General features: G+C 41.6%; 1 protein-coding gene across 4 annotated transcripts in view; it reads left to right on the top strand.

Moving 5' to 3' along the window:
- Positions 1-24,292, top strand: part of LOC146357872 (solute carrier family 9 member C1-like) — a 124,964-nt gene that overhangs the window by 22,070 nt on the left and 78,602 nt on the right. For all 4 annotated transcript variants that reach the window (XM_084857511.1, XM_084857503.1, XM_084857495.1 and 1 more), the window contains exons 4-11: positions 1,177-1,342; positions 4,501-4,617; positions 7,140-7,301; positions 7,428-7,527; positions 7,968-8,111; positions 16,945-17,122; positions 20,202-20,283; positions 20,818-20,984. In XM_084857511.1, the coding sequence (XP_084713637.1) occupies positions 1,177-1,342; positions 4,501-4,617; positions 7,140-7,301; positions 7,428-7,527; positions 7,968-8,111; positions 16,945-17,122; positions 20,202-20,283; positions 20,818-20,984 (1,116 nt within the window). The remainder of the gene's footprint in view (positions 1-1,176; positions 1,343-4,500; positions 4,618-7,139; positions 7,302-7,427; positions 7,528-7,967; positions 8,112-16,944; positions 17,123-20,201; positions 20,284-20,817; positions 20,985-24,292) is intronic.

Raw genomic sequence — 24,292 nt, 5'->3', positions numbered from 1 at the left:
CGTAGACGCCGCCATTTGTGTACGCTGTTTTGTGTTTTTTTTGCTTGCTGTGATAGGCTACGTAAATACTTATGTAGCCTATCATGGCAAACAGCAGACACAAATGGAGGCTGCGGCAGCCGGTCGAAAGACCAGCTGGAGCCGCCACCATCCGGAACATCCGCCTCAGGTAAGCTTCGTCCCGGGGGGAATCCGTGCGGGGGCGGGGGTGGCAGGCCGTTCTGCCACGGATTTTGGGGGGGCTGAATGCCACTGCATTCGGCCTCACTGAAATCCGTGGCGGAATTCTCTGCCATCCCTAGGGAAGGCAGGAATCACACCCTTCTGAGCATGTGCTGCAAGGGTGGGAGTGGGGCACCTACCAGAACTCTAATTTAGCTATAGAAGTTTCCCAAATTGAGCTCTGCACAGACACATAATCCATATATGTAACTGCACAGATGACTACTTGAAGAACTACTTATTGTAAACAACCTGTTTATCTTGCCCCAAATAAGTATAACTTCTTTATAGGCTGAACTATTTTGGAGTTGCAAGTAGGGATTTCAGAGAATTCTGCAACGGATCTCGGTGAGGCCGAATGCCAGTGCATTCGGCCCCCCAAAATCCGTCATGAAACAAAGCCCCCTCCCCCCCACTCCACGAAAGCGCGGGGGACGAAGTCCCCGCCACCCCCACCCCACGAAAGGCGCACGAAACGGAGCACTTACCTGCTCCCATCCGCGCTGCTTTGGGAATGGCGGTCGCTCCCCCTCTGTCGAGGGTTCCGGGGGGAGGGACGGAGCGCCTCCCCCCCACCGCGGATGCCCCTGTGTGGAACCAGGTAAGGGATTCGTACATCCCTAGTTGCAAGCAGCCAAAGGTAAAAGGGAATCGTTGTCTATGATATTCTGAGTTTGTGAATTTTGTAAGAATATTGTTTGTTTATATTAAAAAAACCCACATTTTTATATTCTTTACATTTCAATTAAAATGAGCTGGTTGAATGTCATGTCATACATACCACTGTGCCATTGAATCTCCAGTCCTACCCATTTCAGTTTAATATAATTGTATCTAGCAAATGATTTTGAGATGATGTAAATACTTATCAATATTTTTAATTCCAATAGGATGTGTGTGTGTGTGTGTGTGTGTGTGTATATATATATATATATATATACTTTGTTTTTACAGGTGTTAATTCTTGCAGTTCCTGGATTTTTGATGAACTGTGCTTTCCTTGGATGGTTAACTTATAAAATTAATAAGTATAACTGGTCCTGGGATGATAGCATGTTGTTTGGAATAATTCTTAGCACAACAGATCCTGTCCTCTCTGTGGCTTCTGTAAGAAACATTGGTGGGTAAGATTCTACATTTATTTTTTTTACATAACATTGAACCCTTTGTGTAGTACTATAGAATTTGTAGCATATTGTTTACAGTTTAGCTTCACAGAGCTTAATTAATTGATAATGAATTGTAATAAAAAAGTAAAGAGACATGGGCATCTTACGGACATGAACAAGAATGACCTCCCCAACGTTAAATCAAATCTGAGTTGAGGTCCGAGTTACAAGTCAGTTAGCTGTCGTTTTTCAAGTATGTCTACCTTTTTGTGGCAGCATGGTGTTACCATGCTTGCTCAGGACATGTGACTATAAACATCTGAAAAGTACTCTGTTTTCAGAGAGAATGCCCTTCCGAAACATGAATGACTTTGGGGAATTTAGCTCAAACGCTGGGATATCATTTCCCACTGAAGCTCTATTCTGCTGAAGAACAGACTGCTGCCAGTCCAGTAGAGTTGGCCCAGAAACTAGCACATTTACTCACACAGTGTACTTAAGTTTAGGAATGTAGTATAAATAGTCTTGGTTGTGGAGTACCCTCATAAAGTACTTGGGAGGGAACAACAGAAATGAGATCAGAGCTTTTCCAGAAATTGAGATTTATAGAGAAAATAAAACAAAAGGCTATTTTCAGGAAACTGTTGCAGGCTGCTGTAGCGAAGGGTGGGGTAGAAGGGGAATTTAGTAAGATGATGGTGAGTCAAAGGAGGCTGAGCACTGGTGCTTAAGCTTTTGGGGGTGGGGGGAAAGAGGGAGGTTGTAGCAGTGGAGACTGGAAAGCTGACAAAAGAAAAAAAAGAAAGAGATAGATGTCTACCTTTCCTAATGATATGCCTGAGAACAATGTCAAAGGGAAGAGGAGCAGAGTTCAAGAGACAAAGGTTTTCCTTGGTCATATCAAGGCTTTAACAAGTGAGGACCACTAGATATGAGAGTGCAGAAAAAGGACCAAAAGGCAGGAGTCTAGAGTTATTCAGGCTATGTTTATCCCACAATACCTCTTCTGGAATAACTTTGAGTTGAAGGGTTCAGAGGTGCAAGAATGGGCACTTAGCCAGGAGCTTAGGAGCCCGCCAGAGTGAATCTATTCCAGCAAGGCAGCTCTCTAGAAAGTCATACTGGGTTCTAGTCTCCAACAACAGTTATTTCTCTTAGAAAACAACAATACAAAAGGGTGGGGGGTCCTGAAATGGACAGTTTCCAGGTACAAAAAAAAGAAAAGATGCTTGTTTTTTTCCTACTTAACAGAAGAATGGTGCCTGGTCTGTGTGTGCGTGTGCGCATTACAGTACAATACAAGAGTATTAAAAAAAACTCATGGCTGTTTTATCCTAGTTTATCAGACCATGCCAGCCTACATTTACTGAGAAAATGGACACTTTTGAGCCAAAGCAGTGTACTTCCTTTAGAATTATAAAGGGAGTAAACACTGCATGGATTATTGGACGAGAAATTTTAAAGCCCTAAATGACTTAGGACTTGGCTATCTAAGGAGCTGTCTGTCTCTTTGTGAACTTGCTCGACTAATAAGATCTGCAGGAGAGGCCCTTTTAAGGACACCATTACCCACAGAGGTCCGTTTGTTGGGCACATGTGAAAGGACTTCATCCAGTGTTGCCCCCAAATTATGGAATGCCCTTTAGAAAGGGTGTAAAGATGCATCTTTTCAATTTAGTCTTTTAAAATGTGTAGTTTTTAATGTTTTAAAGTGTTTACTGTTTTTAATAGTCTTTTAACTCTTGCAGGGGTTTATTGTTTTAAATTGTTATACACTGCCTTGATGGCTTTTTAGTAGATAAGGCAGTGTACAAATGTTAATAATAAATAAATACATAAAATAATAAATAAGCTTCCAGTCATGGCTTTCAACAGATTTCAATTTCCCCATTTTGTCCAAATATGGGAAACACTGGTTTGTGGAAACATGATATCCTATCTTGTGAACAAACTGTAGTTTGCACAAATCTGATTACTCTTTTCTGTATTCAGATGAAATGAGAAACTGCTGTTTGTTGCAAACCATGATTGGAAGCTTCTCATCTTCTCCCCTTGTGAATGATGGGGTGGGGCAGGGGGAAACTTGGAGAAATGAATGAGTGAGCCAAAGGCTTGTGCCTGCTTGTCCTCAGTCTTCCAACCCCTAGTTTGGAGAATCTGAATGTGGCAAGAGACTGTATTTTGCTTTGTATATTGTATTACTCAAAATAGAATCTTCTATTTCATATTTTATTTCATATAAAATTTCATATTTTATTAGGTTAAGTGTTTGTATGTTTTGAGGGTAGACTTGTTGTTGTTAAACTAGAGCAACCAGTGCACAATTTTCCACAGGGTATGTGCAGGGGGGTGGTACAACTCACCCATAGAGGAGTAGGGAATATTCCTTAAGTATATCTTGCTTTGGGATTGGCTGCTGCTCCATTGCCATAGGTTAACATCACCAGTGGTCCTATCTTCAGATTCAACCAGCCTGGGGATAGGGGTATTGAGTGAGGGGGGTAGAGACATGTAACTTAAAGTCTCCAAGGAAATACGCCGTGGGTTGAACTAAATGACCTGTGAGGTCCCTTTCAACTCCATGATTCTATGAAACATTATATGATAACCATTGATGGAGGCATCTCCAAGAGGGGTAACCTTAACGGATCCTTCCTGTCTCCAAAATGGAAGACTTGTGCATGCTTATTTATACTACTCAGGCAATGCCAGATACCTATATGTGAAGGTATATGTGCGTATCTATGCACTTCTATGAAAATAAAAATTGATTAGAAATTATTCTTGTTGGACTGTGAAATATAGGTAGCAGTACTTGGTGCTAGAACTACAATTGGCCCCTGGAATGTCTGAAGTCTCCCATCCCTGTTATATACAGTCTGCACCTCAGCCGGGCTTCTGAGTGGAAGGATGACAGGAACTATGGGAACTTTATAGTGGCCTCATTGCGATATACAGTGACTCTGAGGTGCTAATGGGATGTGCATGGAGAGAATCAGGGGTTTGTTCTTTCATTATTGTCTTTAAGAACATTATACATTAAAAATAGAAGCACATCCAAATTGTGGGAAATCCCCAGTTGTTACACCTAAGTCACCTATATAGTTGTCAAGTGTAAAAACTTAAGTGGTTTACTTCGCTATTTTTCTTTTTTTTTCTCTGTCTTTAGGCCTTTCAAAAATAGTTATCAACTTAATTAAAGGCGAGTCTTTGTTTAATGATGCTACCACAGTAATTATTTTTGAGTTATATAGGGACCTTGTAAATCGCAGTCATCATGAAGTAGGTAAGTCAATTGTTTCCTGTAATGTTTACTTAAATAAAACTACCATTTGTATTGTGCTCTGAGCCCGATTTTTTAACTGTTAAAACCTAGGTTAACTAGGTTATAACACAGACTAACACTTCTGAAGAAGAAATACGATGAAAATATATTTTCCTAAATTTGGGAGATTGGGATATTTATTATTTATTTATTTATTTATTTCATTTCTATACCGCCCAATAGCCGAAGCTCTCTGGGCGGTTCACAAAAACTAAAACCAAACAACACACAATAAAACAATTTAAAATATATAGAACATTAAAACCACAATATAACAATACAACCACAATAAAACCTAGCAGCAGTACAGGAATTTAAAATACAGATTTAAAACAGCAAAGATAAAAATTTAGAAAGCTAAAAAGCCTGGGAAAATAAAAAGGTGTTCACCTGGCGCCGAAAGGAGTACAATGTAGGCGCCAGGCGAACCTCACTAGGGAGCTCATTCCAGAGCCGGGGTGCCACAACAGAAAAAGCCCTCCTCCTAGTAGCCACCCGCCTCACTTCCTTTGGGAGGGGCTCACGGAGAAGGGCCGCTGACGATGATCTTAAGGTCCGGGCAGGCACATATGGGAGGAGGCGATCCTTCAGGTAACCTGGCCCCAAGCCGTTAAGGGCTTTGAATGTTAACACCAGCACTTTGAATCGGGCCCGGAAATGGACTGGCAGCCAGTGCAGCTGGAAAAGTACTGGCGTAATATGAGCTCGCAGGCCAGTCCCTGTTAACAATCTTGCTGCCCTATTTTGGACCAGCTGAAGTTTCCGAACCGTTTTCAAAGGCAGCCCCACGTATAACGCATTGCAGTAATCCAGACGAGAAGTTATCAGAGCATGGATAACTGTAGCTAGGCTATCTCTGTCCAGATAAGGGCGTAGTTGGTATACCAGCCTAAGCTGATAAAAAGTGCTCCGTGCCACTGAGTTCACCTGTGCCTCAAGTGACAGTTCTGGATCCAAGAGCACCCTCAAACTACGAACCTGATCCTTTAGGGGGAGTGCAACTCCCTCCAGAACAGGTTGAATATCACCTAGCTGGGCAGACGAACCACCCACTAACAGTACCTCCGTCTTGTCTGGATTGAGTTTCAGTTTATTAGCCCTCATCCAGCCCATTACCGTGCCCAGGCACTGGTTCAGAACAGCCACTGCCTCACCTGGGTTTGATGAAAAAGAGAGGTAGAGCTGGGTGTCATCCGCATATTGATGGCACCTCAGCCCACACCTCCGGATAACCTCCCCCAGCGGTTTCATGTAGATGTTAAACAGCATGGGGGATAAAATAGAGCCCTGTGGAACCCCATGGCACAATTGCCATGGCACAGAGCAATAATCCCCCAGCGCCACCTTCTGGAATCGGCCATCCAAGTAGGAGCGGAACCACTGTAGTGCAGTGCCTCCAACTCCCAACCCAGACAACCTATCCAGAAGGATACCATGGTCGATGGTATCGAAAGCCGCTGAGAGGTCCAGGAGAATCAACAGGGTCGCACTCCCCCTGTCCCTCTCAAAGATATATGAAGTCTTTGGATGTCTGGGCATAGGCTGCAATCCTACAGCTACAATACAGTATGGGCAGGGTAGAAGCATCATGTAGCTGGAGGCATCTTTAATTTTTTTTACTATAATCAATGAGCAGAGCATGCAGCCTGCAGGTGTCATGATGCCTACACCAGTCTACAGTATCTCAATAAATAGAATAGAACAATTCATAATAATGCAATATATATCAAATAAAAGATAATCCATAAAATGATTCATCAGAATTCCAGGGCCTAATATTTACCTAATAAGGACACTGATGGAACAAAACACACACACTGCAAAAGGTAGTGATGTGGAGCATAAGAGCCATGCTGGATCAGATCAAGGGTCCATCTAGTCCAGTATTCTGTGGCCAACCAACTGTTGATGGGAAACCCACAAGCAGGACATGAGTGCAACAGCACCCTCCCTCCCATATCCCCCAATAACTGGTGTACCTAGGCTTACTGCCTCTGATATTGGAGGTAGCATAGAGGCATCAGGACTAGTAGCGATTGATAGCCTTCTCCTTCAGGAATTTGTCTAACCCCCTTTTAAAGTCATCCAAATTAGTGGCCATCACTACATGTTATGGTAGCGAATTCCATAGTTTGACTGTGCATTGTGTGAAGAAGTACTTCCTTTTTTCTGTCTTGAATCTCCCACCAATCAACTTCATGAGATAACCCTGGTTTCTAGTATTATGAGCCATCTGGGGTTCCATTCTGGTCCTCCAGGGTTCCCCAGATGGCCATTCCCTTTTCCCCAACTAGCAGTCTCCCAGCACCACCAGCTGGAACTGTATGGGTGGAACCACCATCACATCATGCCTACTACTCCTAACCTGGTGAGTTTTATATAGAAGGATATCAGTACAATTAGTTGTACAATAGCAACTGTAATTTTATGGAAATTAACAACTGCAATGCAAACTGGCAATAACTGCTTTTTTCCTTTTACAGTTAGAGAGATTTTTGTAAAATTGATTTTAAAATTCTTTGCAAGTGCCGTGTTTGGATTTTTGAGTTCAAGATTTGTTATTTTCTGGTTGCAACACATTTTCAATGATGGAGTTATTGAAGTAGTTTTGAGCTTCTCAATGGCATATATAATTTTTTTCTTGGGTAAGTTGACCGTATTATCCCTACCAAATATAATGCTTAATGTTTAACTTTTAAAGTAGGCATGTCTACTCTTGGATAAACCCAAATAATAGTAATTTTAATGTTTGTTTTTCTTTCTGACTTTAGCTGAATGGCTTGGGATGTCTGGAGTTATTGCTCTTTGTATTCTGGGTCTTCTTTTAGATTCTGTAAGCTTTAGCCCAGGAATGGATGTGTTTCTTTATAAGTAAGTATTGATCCCTTAAATTTCTGTTTGCATCAATTTGAAAACATTTGTGCTAGCTGAGTTTCTCCCTTTTACATGTCATGTAAGGTACTTGAACCTATAGGAGTGACGTGGTTTTAGCAGACTGATAATACTAATTCCATTTCTTTATAATAAAGAATATTCAATATATAGAATTTCAATTGCAAAGTTTTGCCCATCCCTACTTCCAGCTTTTTTATATATTTTCAGCCAAAATATATTGTTGACCAGATGTTCATATGGTGAAAATGTTTAGCATAGAAACCTTTTTAGGACATTTATTTTGGTGGAAGATGAGGGGAGAGAGAAAAAAGCTTTTGTACTTTCGCTGCACTGTCATTGTCCATGATGCATAATTGTAACACTTTTCCTCATGGGCGTGGTTTAACATGTGCTTTAATGTGTTTTTTCTTAAACAGGTTCTGGGCAATGTTGACATTTTTGGCTCACATTATGATATACCTTATAATGGGAATTGTTATAGCTCAAAAAACATTTCCATATATAAATACTCGTGCTTTTTTTTATATTATAACAGTCTACCTTTCATTGAACCTTGTACGGTAAGAATTGTTTTTCTGCTTTTTCTCTCTTGATTAATGTTGCTGGATTCACAAAGCCTAGCTAATAGTTTTAGGCTGGAATCCTATATGCATTTACTTGGGAACAAGCTCCATTGAACTCAATAGTACTTTAAAATAGACATGCATAGGATTGTGTTATTAGAATTCTTAGATTATCAAAGAATTGTCAAAATTCTTTGATAAGCCCAACATATTTTTATGGGAGCCACCAAGGGTGTGAACAGGACCTCTATTAGTGATGTCTCTGAACTTCATAATTACCCAGTTTGGACTATGTATTTGGCATGCTTATAAAGCACATTCCAAACCAAGCCACCCTGTATTCCAAACCAGGCCACCCCCACAGTTTCCCCCCTAGTTTGGATTGTAATACAGGCTGGAGACAAACTCTTCCTACCCATCCATCTGGCTGCTCCTGCTTCTGCAAGCGTAGGAGCAGGGAGGAAGCGTTCATTCTCTCAATTCCCCCTCTTCCTTCCTGCTGCTTGGAACACCGCTACTCCAATTTTCCAGGTGCCAGGCCCTCTGGGGAAATGTAGTTTGCCTCAGAGTGCTTGATTTCCTTTGTATTTCAGGTGTCCTGGAAACTACATCTCCCATAATTTTCAGGGCAACTGACATCCATTTTAAGGATGTGAGGTGTCTTAGGGGAATTACTTTTTCCAGGGGCTTGGTAGACACTGGGAAGGGAGGAAAGAAAGCATGAAAAGGAGGGGAAAATGTCCCTCGCTGCTGTTGCTACTGTCACCACTGCAGCAGCATTGACCACCACAGCAGCAACCAGGAAAGGTGGTTTGGGGTCTGAATTGATCTCAGAATTGAGTTTGGAATTAACCAAGCTATTTTCTGATATATTGTGAAGTAGCTTGGTTTGCTGAAACCCAATTCTTATTCTAACCAGGGAGGTGGATTTCCTCACCATTAACCTCTTAAACATTCTAGCATTTGCGGAATAGTCATTGAGAATACCTCTGAGTCCTTTTGGTCCACATTTTGTGCACAGATAATACGTACAAGTCTTTGCACTGAGTCCCACCAGTCTAACCACTTGTCCATCTGCCTAACCTCTCCCAGAGATTGTAGAAAGCAATCAGAAGCTGAGATAGTTACTTCTTAAGGAGCAGAAGGTTTGGCTATTTAAAAACCTTACAAACTTTCCAGCATCATCGAAACTGTCAGTGTTATGAATGAATTCTTGGGCATGTAGAAGGTGGCAGCCCCTATACACCGCTTCTGGGGCCCAGTGTTTACCTGATAAGGACACTGATGGAACAAGTAATATGTGTTGTTGAATACTGTACAAGATAAAATGTTAGCAATTACAAATTGTCATTTCTTAATATAAAATAATATTTGAAATATCAAGGGTGGTTTGGATCAGGTGTAGTGGTGGTTGGAGCATGATTTTTTAAACAACTTACTCCCTTAGTAAAAGTCAAAGCAGAGGATTTTTTTACATTGATAATTTATAGCTTCTGTACAAAGTATTTCCAAACGGATTTTTAAAAAATCTACAGAATTCTGAAATTACTGTGCTTACCCAATCAGTACAAAGGGAGGCTTTTTATTTGTTTGTTTGTTTGTAGACTTATATACTGATTTATGACTGGAGTCTTCAAAGTAGCTCAAAACATTTATAAAATGCAGTGGCTACATTAAACCATACACTTAAAACCAGCCCAGGTGGAGCATGAGTAAGTACCTGCTCTTCTCTGTTTGCTTTCATCCCCCTTTTGGATTCTGTACCACAAAGGAACTGGTATTAGATGGCCCTTTGGTGTAGGAGGAAGCAGGCCAGCAGGAGCCTGATATTCTCTCCACCTGCCTCCATATAGAAGTTAGGAGAAGGACATGCGCTTATCCCGACTATGTTGTCTGATTTGGAGTCAGGCTTATATAAAATAGTTAAGTGAATTTTTAAAGTATTATTATATCATAACATCTATAGCATTTAATATAATAAAATCTCTAAGCAATTCACAGATATAGAAATATATCTATATAGCGATAGATATAAAGATATAGGAAGGTGCTCTTTACAAACTGGAACCAATTTTAGCCATGTTCCTTATGACTTAAATAATTGGTCTCCATTACCTATGTTTAAAGGGGTGAGACAGGAATTAAAGCCCAATATTGTCTGTCAGACTGGACAATTCAGAATTATTGTCAGGAATGAATCTAAGCGTGTGGAGATAGTTAGCAGCTCAGACTCAGAATGGGAACAGCCAGAACCGGGAGGGTCCCTCTCTAGTGAGTTCAGATTTGGCAAGGCCTTCTCCCCAAGACCTTGACTTACAGATGGCTTGACCTGAAGCCCTCCCCCCTTTCCTCCTCCATGAGAACCCAGGTCTCAGGGGAGGAGGAGAGTGAGGTGCGTGACTTGAGGGATGCTAGGGTCCGTTGCAGAGCGAAGTAGGAAAAGTTAGAGGCGGAGCTCAGACGCTCCTCCAGGTTGGCTATGCGTGATAACCTACGTAGGGGGGAGCAATTGTAAGGGAGGGGCATCCCCCCTAAGTTAGTCTGGCTGGGCAACTTCTCTAACTTCCACTTTGGCTCCTCTATTGGTATTCGTAATAGTGTGGAGTAGCTGTTTTCTTTGTAGCCTGAAAGTTTCCTAGAATTTGCATCTGTAAAGAACCTGGTCATTAACTAATAAAGTAGTAATCTTGAAGCCTGGTATCTTGGAGTGTGTTGATTGCAAAGAGAGAAAGGAAGAAGGAACTTGACAATTATATACACTTAAGTGTAAGTGGGACTTGCAAAAAATGCTTCCTCAAGTATACTATGGCTGTCTTCGCACCTGGCATTTTAACCCACTACAAACCGGTCATTTTGATTTTAGATCCTTTTTGGGATTTAGACTGGCCCTGTATACAGGCATCTCTCGTAGTACTTCCCTCTGCTCTATACCTTTTCATGGCTGGGCAGAGCTGCATGGAAAAATCAGGACAGAAGGGGGCTGCTGGCCCCATGCACCCTCCTCTCCCCTGATTATTGGTTCCTGTAACATGATTGATGGCTCCACCCGTCCCTCCACTCCTCCACAGCAGGAGAGAAGTTGGAAGCCCTTCTAGTGACTGGGATAGCGGGCTATGGGAGCTGGTTCTCTGCCCACCTCCTTCCTCTGACTTTGTGGCAAGGGAGAGAGTCTTCTCGGTGGCTTACCCCAAGGTTGCTGGCACTTCCAGTCCTTCTCTGCTAAATACGTCAGTGTGTGATGGAATTAAATGAAGTACATTGCTTGCACTACTGAGTTTGAAGGGTATACCGATTTCCAGGTTCCCCTCTACAGAAGTAAGAAATCCACAGATGGACTTGTATGCAGTCAATGCACCAAGCCATCCCTAGCAGCCCCTCCCCCCTGCGGCGACCACTTCACAGGGATACCTTCTTCATTAGACCTGGCTTGCCTCCCCCTCTGCGCTGTTGGTGCTCTTCCCCCTTATTCTGGCTTCCCAACAACCCTTTAAGGTGGACTAGGAGAAGAGATAGTGGCGGGATTTCTCTCCCCTCCCTGCGCTGTTGTTGCTCTTCCCCCTTATTCTGGCTTCCCAATGACCCTGCAAGGTGGGCTAGAAGAAGAGATAGTGGCTGGCTGGCTTCCCAATTGTACAGATGTTTTTACAGGCATGAGTGCAAGTCCATTCAACGGCTGTATGAACAAAGCCAATCAAACTGGTGAGCAAAAGGGAGAAGAAGCAGTCAGTGAAATCAATGGGAGGGGGAAGTTCCAAGTAAATGCATTGAAGGGGATGGGAGACTTTAAGTCTGCTACTTTAAGTAGACTTACAATGCACTCCTATGCATGCCTACTCAGAAGCAATCCACATAGGTTTCAATAGCACTCCCAGGAAAGGAAAGCCTTACAGCCAATGTGTTTACTCAGAAGTAAGCATTGCTGTGTTCAGGGGGGTCTCAGAGAAGCATTTGGGATGGTTAACCACTTTACAGTTCAAGCGCCCGTAGTGGAATGGGAAGGGGGCAGAAACGGTCACTGGAAGCGAGGTCAGTGACCTGCCCCCACTCTCCCACTGATGTGTTGCCATGACAGTGTTATTCAACACCGCCTATCAACACCCTCCTCCCAGCACACACTCACATAAAGTGGGACAAAGTGCTAAAGGGAAATACACAGGGGAAGTGGTGATTTCACTTGCAAGCACAGAAAATGTCGGGCTTTCCCCGTTCTCAGATAACACGGGAAGGGGGAGGGGAAGTTGTGAGATAGCAGCAGGAGAGCAGCAGCGTCGTTTAAAGGTCCTACGAAAACCAGTGATAAAGAAGAATGATCCTGCTAAAAAAATAATGTGTGCAGGTGGCGTATAAGTTGCTAGGGTTTCAAGCAGGCTGATTCCTCCTACCGCACCCTCCAGTTTTCTGTCTTTTCCAACTGAAAATATTCTGTGGCTCCTAGAGACCATTGAGTGTGCTCAGTCTACATTGGGCTAGTTTTTTTTTCTTTTGATTTACAAACCTACATAGTTATTTATACTTGAGGAGCCTCCTGAGATGTGTTGAAACTGCTACGTTATTTTGGGGTAGCTCTGCTTCACTTCTGAACTGATACACACTCAAAGACCTGAGCTTGCTGTTGGTATATACAAGTGGGACCTGAAACAAAATGTTGCATTGTACCTTTACCCCTTAACAGGAGGTTCAGTGTTTCAGCCAGCATGCCTCTCTTTGGGATATTATAAGCTGTTAGAGGCTCAAGCAAGTCAATTCACTCCCCGGTGCCCACTTTTCCATTTTTCTTTTCTGACTGGCACACAATATGTCATTGCTCCTGGAAGCTCCTTAGCATACTCTTTGAGCTGTTTGGGGTTTTTTCCCTTTATTTTTTTAATTTACAAAACATCTGTGTATGTGAGGAGTCTCCCAGATTTGTAGCTGGCTCTGTTTTATTTCCAAACTGATAGGCTCCTGACCACCTGAATTTATTATTAGTATATGGAACTAGAACCTCCACATGTTGCAGTATATCCTCTCCCTCTAACAGGAGTGCTTCTGTTCAGAGTTCCAGTCAGCAAGCCATGTTGTTTTTCAGGATAATCTATTCCATTCCTCTTCCCCCAGTTTTCCATTGTCTACCCCAGTACAGCATTCTTTGGTCACTGAGCATTCTATGCCTTGTTGTGCTGATTTTGGTTTTTTTCCCCGCCTTTTAAAAAAAATTTTCTGAAGATTTTGGTATACTTTGTGTAGGGATGTCAGAGAATTTTGCCACGAATCTCGGGGAGGCCGAATGCCAGCGCATTCGGTCCCCCAAAATCGGTGGTGAAATGGTCTGCCCCCCCCCCCCCCGGGACGGGACTTACTTTGGGCGAATCTCCCTGGCGGCGGCGGCTCCGGCAGCGGTTCGGCGTTGGTTCTGCGGCGGCGGCTGCGGTGGCTGGTCTTCCGACTGGCTGCCGCCACCGCCATTTCCAGTAAAAAAAAAAAAAAAAAAATGTGATAGGCTACGTAAAGATTTATGTAGCCTGTCACGGCTAGATTTAAAAAAAAAATACCGTGATAGGCTACGTAAATCTTTACATAGCCTATCACGGCTGAGTAAAACAAAAAACCGCACGTACGCAAATGGCGGAGCCCATGGGCGCCGCCATTTGCGTTCCTTATTTTGGCACGTCTAGTCTACGTAAACATTTACGTAGACTACAGCGAAAATAAAGGGAATGCAAATAGCGTAGACACTAAACATGTAAATGTTTACGTAGACTAGACGTGCCAAAGTAAGGAACGCAAATGGCGGCACCCGTGGACGCCGCCATTTGCGTATGCGCAGTGTTTTGTTTTGTTTTTTACTCAGCCGTGATAGGCTACGTAAACATTTACATAGCCTATCATGGCTGACTGCAGGGATGCAAACGGTGGCTACGGCCGCCGCCATTTGTGTTCCCGGCCGGCCAAGATTCGCAGCGGGAGGGACGGGGCGCCTCCCCCCCGGCCAGAATTTCGGGGGGGAGGGACGGGGCGCCTCCCCCTTGGCCAGAATTTTGTGGGGGAGGGACGAGGCGCCTCCCCCCCGGCCAGAATTTTGGGGGGAGGGACGGAGCGCCTCCCCCCCACCGCAAATCAATTTCGTCATAAGGTAAGTGACTTTCGTACATCCCTAACTTTGTGGGGTTTGTGAGAGCTCCATCTAGGAAACCTCTATCTAGCTTAAATTTTTGGTGGGGTCATTGCCCCCTCCATCTAATTGCAGGGTCAAGGAGCATGAAGCATTTGGAAGCTTCAGGGAACTTTTGCTCTATGCCAAAGAAAAAATCACAATGAATGAATCTTTTTTTTCTGATATTCCCTTGTTTTGTTCTTTGTATATTCTCAGTTTTTCTATACTATCCATTTGCGTTCTAATTTATTTTCAGTGTTTCAGTATTTAGTTCTTTGCTGTGTCCCAGACCACCATTTTTCTGGGGAGCAGATTACCTTGTTCTGATCTTCGACTCTCTGCTTTTCTCCCCCATCCACTTTTCCCCACTGCCTAGCTGATCAGCCATCAGCTGGGCAGCAGCGAAAAGACTTCTCTTCCAGCACTACTATAGTGATCTTGATCTAGGACTTTGGGAGGAAGGGGGGAAGAGGCTTTAACCATACCCCCTCCCAGCAATTCCGACGCAGAGATTGTTGCTAATAGCTGTGGAAACGGTGAAGTGGATCAGGATCAGTGGGGTAGAGAGGCTTTAACCTCCCCCACCCAGCCAGCAATCCCATCCAGCAGGCAGTGAGGGAAAGCTTAAACTTCCCAATCTCTCTGTGCTAAGGGAATATCCTTAGCACAATCCCTGTGTGCTAAGGGCGGCCGGGGGTGGGGAGTGTTTGTGTGTATATGCATGTATGCACATGCATGTCTGGCCACTGACCCACCATCTGGCACTGCATGTGACCCTCGGGGCTAAAAAAGTTGCCCACTCCTAGTACCCACTGACCTAGTTGCTCTCAGAGTTGATTATGTGAGTAGGTCTTTGAATGATGATCTCAAACTCTGGCAGGCTGATATTGGTGAAGACCATGTAACTTGGTAAGCTTTAAAGGTCATGACCCAACGGCCTAACCTCTCTTCCAACTCTAGGGCAGACACATTCTGCAGCAGTTGAAGTTTCCAAAGTGTCTTGAAAGGTGGCCCTATATAGAGCATATGGTAGTAGCCCAGCATGGTTGTTACTAGTGCATGGATAATTGAAGCAAGGAGTGGCTTTTTTAGATAGGCTGCACTTTGTGAACCAGCCTAAGCTGGTAAAAAGTACTCCTGGCCACATCTGCCACCTGAGCTTTTCCAGTTAGTGCCAAGTCCAGGAGATCTCCCAAACTGCACATTTGGTCCTTCCCGGGGAGTGCAAACCTATCTAAGACCAGTTGTAAACCTGCAACCAGAGTAGTTAGTTTCGTTACCCACAGTGCTACTGTCTTGTCTGGATTAAACCTCAATTTGTTCATCCTTATTCACCCTAATACTGATTCTGGACACTGATTCAAGATTTCTATAGGCTCCTTGCAATGATTAGGCAGAAATGAGAGGTAAAGCTGAATATCAGCCATGTACTGATGACACTTCAGCCCTAACCTCCAGATGACTTCCCCCAGCAGTTGCATGAAGATGTTGAAAAATATGGGGGATAAGAGACCATAGCCTTGTGGCACACCATAGCCTAATGGAATGGAATTCCCCCAGCAGTAATTTTTAAGACCATTCCTCCAGGAAGGACTGGAACCATTATAACATCATGCCTCCTAATCCTAGCCCAGATAAATGGTCCAGAAGAATACCATGGTTGATGGTATTGAAAGCCAGAGAGGTCCAGGAGAATCCATTCCCTAGTGTAAGTAATTCAACAGGGTGACCATGGGTGTTTCCATCTCAGTGAGTTTGCTGTTAGTATATAGGAGCTATGGCTGATGATTCAGCCTCACATATCACTTGTTTCATCATCTTATTTTGTAAGATGTTTAAATGGCCACTTCTGAGGTAAATACCTTGACATGGGGTTTTAGATTAAAGGTTTTGAAGACAAGGAGGCCAAAATATTGCAGTTTTTGTTCAAATGTCATATAACACCTAGAATTTGTGTTTAGTTTATTTTCATAGATTTATCACGTAGTGGAAACTATCCCAGATTTAAGCTGGGAATTCTCTTTCACTATTGAAAACAATGGGCAGGCTTTCTGAATAGAGTTCCACTGGAGCTGTTTTTTGGCAGCATTAGAAAGTATATTATGTCTTGAAATGAGACACTTGTTGCTTTTCCTTCATTGCAAATATCAGGCATGAGTCCCCCTGATTTGGATTGGGACTATGGTAAGGTGCAAAGAGCCCCTGCTCCTATGCCTCAATATGATTTAGCCCCCCCCCCCCCCCGCTGTGCCTGCTGTTTATTAAAAACAAACAAACACGTAAAGTACAGCATATTCCAAAACAAATCAGGATGATCTTAGACAACACAAGGGTATATTAAGATTAGCAGTATTTTTTTTAAAGGTATATATAGAATATTTAGCTAACTCATCTTATAGTATAGCAGCATGGTTCCTGCTTGAAATACAAGCAGGTAGAATCAGTTCCTCTTGGCAGTTCGTCTGTACAAGTGGCTCCCTGTGTAGCTCTGGCAGTTTCAGCAATGCTACTAGAGGTTATGAAAAAAAGAGGAACTTTATTTTGGATAATAAAGGCTTTTTTTTTTTGCCTTACACAGGATATAATTAATTTGGATCTGTTGTCCAGTAAAGGTGTCTTTTAATCTCTTGCTTATTTTGTAACACATTGCTTAATATTTTAAAGGCATATTTACTAATCATTATTTTATTCACTCAGGGCTTTAGTTGTTTTGGCATTGAGCCCTTTTTTGAGTCGTCTTGGTTATGGATTTAATTGGCGTTGGGGAGCTATTATTGTTTGGAGCGGAATGAGGGGCACTTTCACTTTGAACATGGCACTTGGAATTAGCCAGACAGAAAGTGTAACTCCGGCTGAGGTTCACATTAAGACCATGGTAAAGATAAATCGGTATTTTGGAAAGTATTATCAAAACTTATGATCAATTTGTGCTACAAAACTGCTTGGAAATTTGTATAGGAAGATGTATATTATTTTGAAGCCATTTTGTCACATTTATGTTTATAAGTATATAAAATGTATGTATATCACTAATTTGTTTATGAAAACTTTTACTAAAGGCACACACAGTATATTGCATATGGTAATTGAAATATTTGTTTAATTTTGACCTTAAAAATAAGATCTCAGTTTATATTGAAAAATATATTGAAAGGTAATGTTTTTATTTGTTTGTTTGTTTGTTTATTTGTGCTTTTCTCAGCCTGTATGATGACTTAGTATTGATGCATGCTTTCTCCCCTGCAGTTTGTGGTCTATTGCAAAATCTCATTTCCTAGAACTCAAAACTCAATATTTTTTGATAGGAAAAATACAGCCCCCTTCCCACCACATCTAATGTGGGCCTGTAAGTGCTATGTACGGTGTAAATGAGAGAGTGTAATAAGCACCTATTAGATAGTGCTTCTGGTATTACTGGTATGACAGAACTATCTCTACCCATTGCGGTGCCTTTTGTGACCATTTAAATATTTTTTAAATGCCTTTAGGAGAGTAGTTGCTTCCTAGCTACCAACTAGTCAAGCATAGAACACTCATGAAACCTCTTCAAAGTGTTTGTTTAAAGCATTCCCTTTCTTTCTGCACGATGACAAGCCTCCATGGTAGGCTAACAATAAGGGAGAATTAAGACACAATAAATATAAGATTTCTTTAAAACAAGAAGACATTTGTGACTAAAAAAGGTACTGTGCTCCAATGTTTTGGTCTTGAAACAGTTTACAGTTACCACATAGGAAACAAGCCCTCCCCCAACATAATTTCAATCCATGGGCAGCTGATAAGTTTGTAGTTCTTGGCTCTTCCTCTTGGCTGCAGTGGTGAACAAAAGTGGCAATGATGTTAACTGTCCACTTACAAGGCTTTAGACATTACTGTTGCTGCACCAGCTGTTGTGATTTTGTGGTTTCACAGGAGAAAAATATTCTCCCCTTTTCCCCCAGAAGTGAGCTACCAGGGCCAGGCAACACCAGTGGTTTTTATCTAGGGGTGTGGCACCCCCTTTTTGCTGCTGGATAGTCTGCGAGTCTTCGCTCTTTCTAGCAGCATGGTTGATTGAAGCATTGGAGGGGGGACAATGATGTTAACTGTCCATTCTCCGGGCCATAGATTATATATACTAAATATCTTTACCCTAAAAAATATTTTTGAATTTCCAACTCTATGCAGTACTTTGGAATCTCCTCACTGGAGTAGATGGTGGGGTATATATAACAGGTTTTTCAGCAACTGCACTGGTTACCAGTCAGTATAGTAGACACTAATTCAAGGTGCTAATTTTGACTTTAAATACCTTGAAATACCTTCAGAGCCTGGGACTTGCCACCTCTCTAGTATACTGCTACGTAGTCTTCTCATATGGTTTTATTACTGCTGCTTTATTACTGCTACTTTTATTATTACTATTTCTTTTATTTTGCTTTGATTGTCTTGGAGTTGACTGTTTTATTGCTTCATTTTTGTTTTACTTCTTCATTTTTGTTTTACAGGTCCACCTCTAGCATTTTCTGAAGAGGTGGGATAGAGGCTATTAATAAATACACTTTAAAAGACTGCCTCCTGTCCAGCAGTGCTCTTCCATTTTGTGGACAATTATTTCTTTTTTCTCTCTCTTTTTAAAAATGTCCCAGGTTTTTAGGCTATTTAAAGGAAATTTGTTTGCTTGAATGCTTTTTGGTTTTTGACCTGCCAAATCCAAATCTGTTTGCTAATCAAACATAAGCACAGGTATAAAAATACTTGTTGCTTTTCCTGTTCAGTGATAAATTTTAAAGTTAATGAAATACAATGTTTGTAGCTTGAGAAAAGTCCTATCATTAGAATAAAGACAATACCAGCTCTATCAGGATGGTTTCTGCTTATAACTGTAGGTTTTTTACTTATTGGTTATAAGTAGGCATTTCCAAAGTTGTGAAATTCTATGTTTTCTACTACAGTTACTTCAGCAGTTGATAATGCCTAAACATTCTAATCATAATAAAATCAAGATTATGTGTCCCAGCTTCATGAAATAATTGCAGAGAATCTCCATGGTGAGCACCATAAGATGGCCAATTTTTAAAATGTCTGGCTAAGCAATGGCTGAGATACAGCAGTTGAAATGTATTCCCTTGAAGTGTAGCACCCACTTGTTTTTATCCAGGTTTTCTACACTCATAATATACCAGATTTTTGTTTTGCTCATTTAGATTCTGTCACAACTTCAGGGAAATAAACAGCTGTTTAAATTTCTTTAAAAATGGTAATGAAATCCTATTATTTTACTTCTGCTACGGTATATTTTCGATAGAAATATTTAACATGCCAATATAAACGTGGATATAAGAACAACTGGAAATCTTAAAGAATTATTCTAAGATAATATCAGGTGCTGTTTCTAGTTGTAAATGTTTTATTGTTCTGGTTACAAAAGGATGCATATATTTCCATTTTAACTGAGATCTTGTTTTTCCAATGCAGATTTCAAGCCTAGGGCAGTATCCAACACTGCCTGTGGGCCCTACTGCTAGTGCAATGGGAAACTAGTACTTCCTAAAGCAACTGGAAACTATCTGAAATGCTGGTTTCCAAAATGGGAGAGAACTCGCAGAAGGGAGTTCAGCTGACCTGCCCCATTCCAAAAACTAGCATTTCGGCTCGTTTCAAGCATTGCTTTAGGAAGTACTAGCTTCCTGTTGTACTGATGGTTGGTCCTGCAGGCACAACAGAATGATCCGGGGTGCAGTAAAGTATTGGATACTGCCCTTACATTTTTCCTATTGCCATATTGCTGAAAAGGAGAAGTAATTCAGGTTTTATCACATCAGGTGATGTACTACGTCATTCTGTCTTACTGCTTTTCTATCCTGCCCCCTATACTGAAGTGGTATAAAATATACTAACATTTAATGTTATATTACTGCTTTTACTGGTTATGATGATAAAGATGCTAATTAGCCAAATGTTATGTGTTTCAGATATTATTGCATTCTGGGACAGCATCTCTGTTAACTTTGATAATTAATTCCACCACTGTGAAAAAGCTAGTTATGACATTAGGTAATGCATTTAATACATCTTTTCTTTTTTCTTTTAGAAAATGAATGTCTTTAATTTATGCTTTGACGTAGTACACCAAAGAACCATGAAATAGTTGATGTCAGTGAAAAATATAGTCATTGTTGATAGGATGATGAAATTTGCTTTTCTGGTAATTAATAAAGGGTTTCCAGTTCTCCCAAAAATAATCATTTTGTCGTCTCATTTAGTCAGAGACCACACGTTCGTGTTGTTTATTCTCACATTCTTTCATGCTTGGTTCATGTGTGCAGCAGGGGTAGTCTTCCATTTGCATGTTTTCTTGAGCAACTTCTGTCTTTCCCAGGCTAGTGGCAAATTGCATGACTGTCATAGCTTAAGACTCTGAAGAATGCCCCTACTATTCCCCTTATGCATTTCCTGAAATTGTTATTATGTATGTATGTATTCATAACCTACCCTTCAAATAAAGATTTCCTGGGCAAGTCTCATAGACTGTTGCTACTCCCTTACACATCTCATAATGACCAATTAATTATTTGTTTGTTTCTACAGGCCTTTGTAATATTACTCTTCCAAAGCGTATGGCAATGCATAATGCTGTTCAGCGTATCAGACAGATGGAGGCCAATACCTTTTCAATGTTGAAGCTTGATAGATTTTTGGCTGATGCAAATTGGGCAATGGCTGAAGAAGCAATTAAAATTGATTATCCTTATAAAGTGAGTATTATGTTACTGTTAAAGAAATAATATAATTTAGAAAATATAGAAAGCCAAATGTCATTCACAATGTTGCTCCTACCAAATGCAGCATAGATGACCTAGATTTCATCTATTAGGTCTATGATTTTGTGGAGGCAACTTGATATAGCACTACATTATCTAAGATCTCTACCATCTTATATTTTGTTATCAGATAGCTAGCCAAATTTTACTTATTTATTATGAATAAAAATTATGGACCAGTATGCACAATAACTCAGCAAGAAAGACACAAGAGGCATTATCTCAACTTTCGTTTAGCATTTTAGATCAACTGAATGCACAAAATGTCCTTTTTGCAGTGAAGAAAGCATTGCTATTGTATATTTATAGCATCACATAGTTGTCAAAGACATAGAAGCATTTTGCCACAAAATATGATTCTTTGATCATTACTTCCAAACCTCTTAGATTAATATTGACAATTGAACCAGGAGTAGTGATTGCTTTTTGTGGATCTTTTTAGCAGGCCTGAAAGGTGGTATCTCCTTTCGGCAATATTTTTAGTTATAGTTTTGCAATTGTTAGAACATAAGAAGAGCCCTGCTGGATCAGACCAAGGGTCCATCTAGTCCAGCATTCTGTTCACACAGTGGCCAACCAGCTGTTGACCAAGAACCCACAAGCAGGGCATGAGCACAACAGCACCCTCCCACCCATGTTCCCCAGCAGCTGGTGTACATAGGCTCACTGCCTCTGGTACTGGAGGTAGCACATAGCCATCAGCACTAGTAGCCATTGATAGCCTTTTCCTCCAGGAATTTGTCCAACCCTCTTTTAAAGCCATCCAAATGAATTGCTGTCCATCACTACATCCTGTGGTAGTGAGTTCCATAGTTTAACTATGCACTGCGTGAAGAAGTACTTTTATCTGTCTTGAATCTCCCACCAATCAGCTTTATAGGATGTCCCCGGGTTCTAGTATTTTGAGAGAGGGAGAAAAATGTCTCCCTATCCACATTCTCTACACCATGCATCATTTTGTAGACCTCTATGATGTCTCCCCTTGTCCTCCATTTTTCCAAGCTAAATAATCCCAACTGTTGTAACCTTCTCTCATAGGGGAGATGCTCCATCCCCTTGATCATTTTAGTTGCCCTTTTCTGCACTTTTTCCAGCTCTACAACATCTTTTTTTAGGTGTGGGGACCAGAATTGTACATGGCATTCCAAGTGTGGTTGCACCATAGATTTGTATAAGGGCAGTATGATATTGACAGTTTTATTCTCAGTTCCTTTTCTAAGTATGCCTAACATGGAGTTTGCCTTTTTACAGCGGCCGCACACTGGGTTGACATCTTCATTGAGCTGTCCACCACAATTCCAAGATCTCTTTCCTGGTCATACAAGAATGTCTACCTATTAAGGAAGCAATGCTCTCACTTTGATTTCATTTCGTCTGCTGTAGCGAAGTCAGCATGTAGCCAAATTGCTTTGCTATGCGGTGTTGTGACATTGTCTCATTCACTAGATGATCCCCCCATTGACTGGGTTTATCCATGGGCTCAATCCAGAAATCATTGTCCAAGGAATGTCTGGATCCCGAGGATTTCTAGTTGGCTCTTTGGGAGTTTCTGTGGGACTTGGCAAGTTATGCTGTCAGTGCTCTGATTGATATTTGAAATGTTAAATTGACCCAGGCCAATACCTTAATCCTTCCTCCCCACCAACTGTGCCCCCCATCTGTTTTTGTGGTACCCACCTGCTCCTCCTGTGTAGCATTTTCTGCAGCACCAAAAAAAGCAGTGATTTTTCAATAAAACAAGGTATATAGGGATGGGCAAACAAGCGATGTTCGAGATCGCTAAGATTCTCTGAACATCGTCTCGCCGCTTATCTCATGCCTGATTCCTGTTTGCATTTGCTATTGCTCCTTGCGAATGGAAAATAGTGCAAATCCAGCAGTGCTCTAATGTGAAATTTGCGCAAAATTTTCCCCAGTTTGTGTGAATTGTTTGTATTGCACAACTGTCTTCCATAGACTAAAACGGGCTAGTTCAGTCTACAGGGGAAATTTGTGCTAAGTGAACTGGGAAACTTGCACAAACTGAATGCTAGCACATGTCCTGAAATTTGCAAACATTTTTGGCAGACACATGTTCATGGTCACTTGCAGGGTTCAAACAGAGCATGCTCACGTGTTTTGTGAGCAAAAATGAAATTCTCATACATCCCTAAGGGTATGTGGGGAGCAGAACGCATCCTATGGAGGTTTGTTTTCTTGAAAAATCAGCGTTTTATTTCCTTGCTGCAATTTTGGCAGTGGTAAGAACCTGGTAGGTTCTGGGGGAGGAGTGCAGCTTCCCACTCCTGCTTTAAGACATCAGTTTGTTTGCATTCATGTACTGCTGAATTTCAACCTATGCAGGCATTTTACATACTTCAACTTTCACATTTCACAAATATATATATTTTATCCATAATAATAAAAGAGGATGTGTACCTGTCAGTTTGTCAACATCATAGCATCAAGACCATGAAACTTAGACACCGGAAACTTGGCATGTGCACCTCAGGGTTATTTTGTTTTTTAAAACACGTTTATTTAAATTTCTTCTTTGTGGCCTCCGTGCATCACACATATGGGCTTTGCTCCTGTGCTGAGCCTCTTTTGGGAAACTTCTAAAGCTGAGGAATGTTTTGGTAGGAACTCTTCCCATCTACTGTGCATACTCTGAGCCAGCTGTATCAATCTTCCCATGAGTGTCAAATGTCCCAAACCATCCTACATTGCCTATTCTGGAGATGGGGTCATCCAATGACGGACTATTTGCAACTCCATCAGATGTGATTTGCAGGAGATTCTGCATGAGAGCAGGGATCAGCCAATCAACATTGGGTGATGCCTTCCAACTCCAGTGAGAGCTGTTTTACCTCTTCCCTCCGTTCCCACTCCTCTCAAGGACCTTCCAGAAATTGACAGAAGATGGGATGGATTGTATCTTCATCGCTCCTTGGTGGCCAAGACAGCCATGGTTCATGACCCTTCCTCATCTGTCCAACAGGGAATTTCTATGTCTCCCACAGATTCCAGATCTAATCTCTCAGACTCTGGGCAGAATCCAACGTTCAGACCTCAACGCATTGAAACTCACAGCTTGGAGAATCCAGTAGTAACCCTGTTCGGATCCCGTCAGAATTCCAAACTGTCTTGGATGCAGCCAGAAAACCTGCCACGCAATGATCTTACGCTTCTAAATGGTCTTGTTTTACAAAAGTTTACAGTTTCAATCCACTCACAGGACCAACTGAAAATGTTCTTTTATT

The sequence above is a fragment of the Heloderma suspectum genome, chromosome 1 (genome assembly GCF_057233095.1).
Source record: "Heloderma suspectum isolate Gila_16-S chromosome 1, 16-S_ref, whole genome shotgun sequence".
Lineage (NCBI taxonomy): Eukaryota > Metazoa > Chordata > Lepidosauria > Squamata > Helodermatidae > Heloderma > Heloderma suspectum.
The sequence above is the reverse complement of the archived record's forward strand: the minus strand, read 5'-3'. Positions and strand labels throughout refer to the sequence as shown.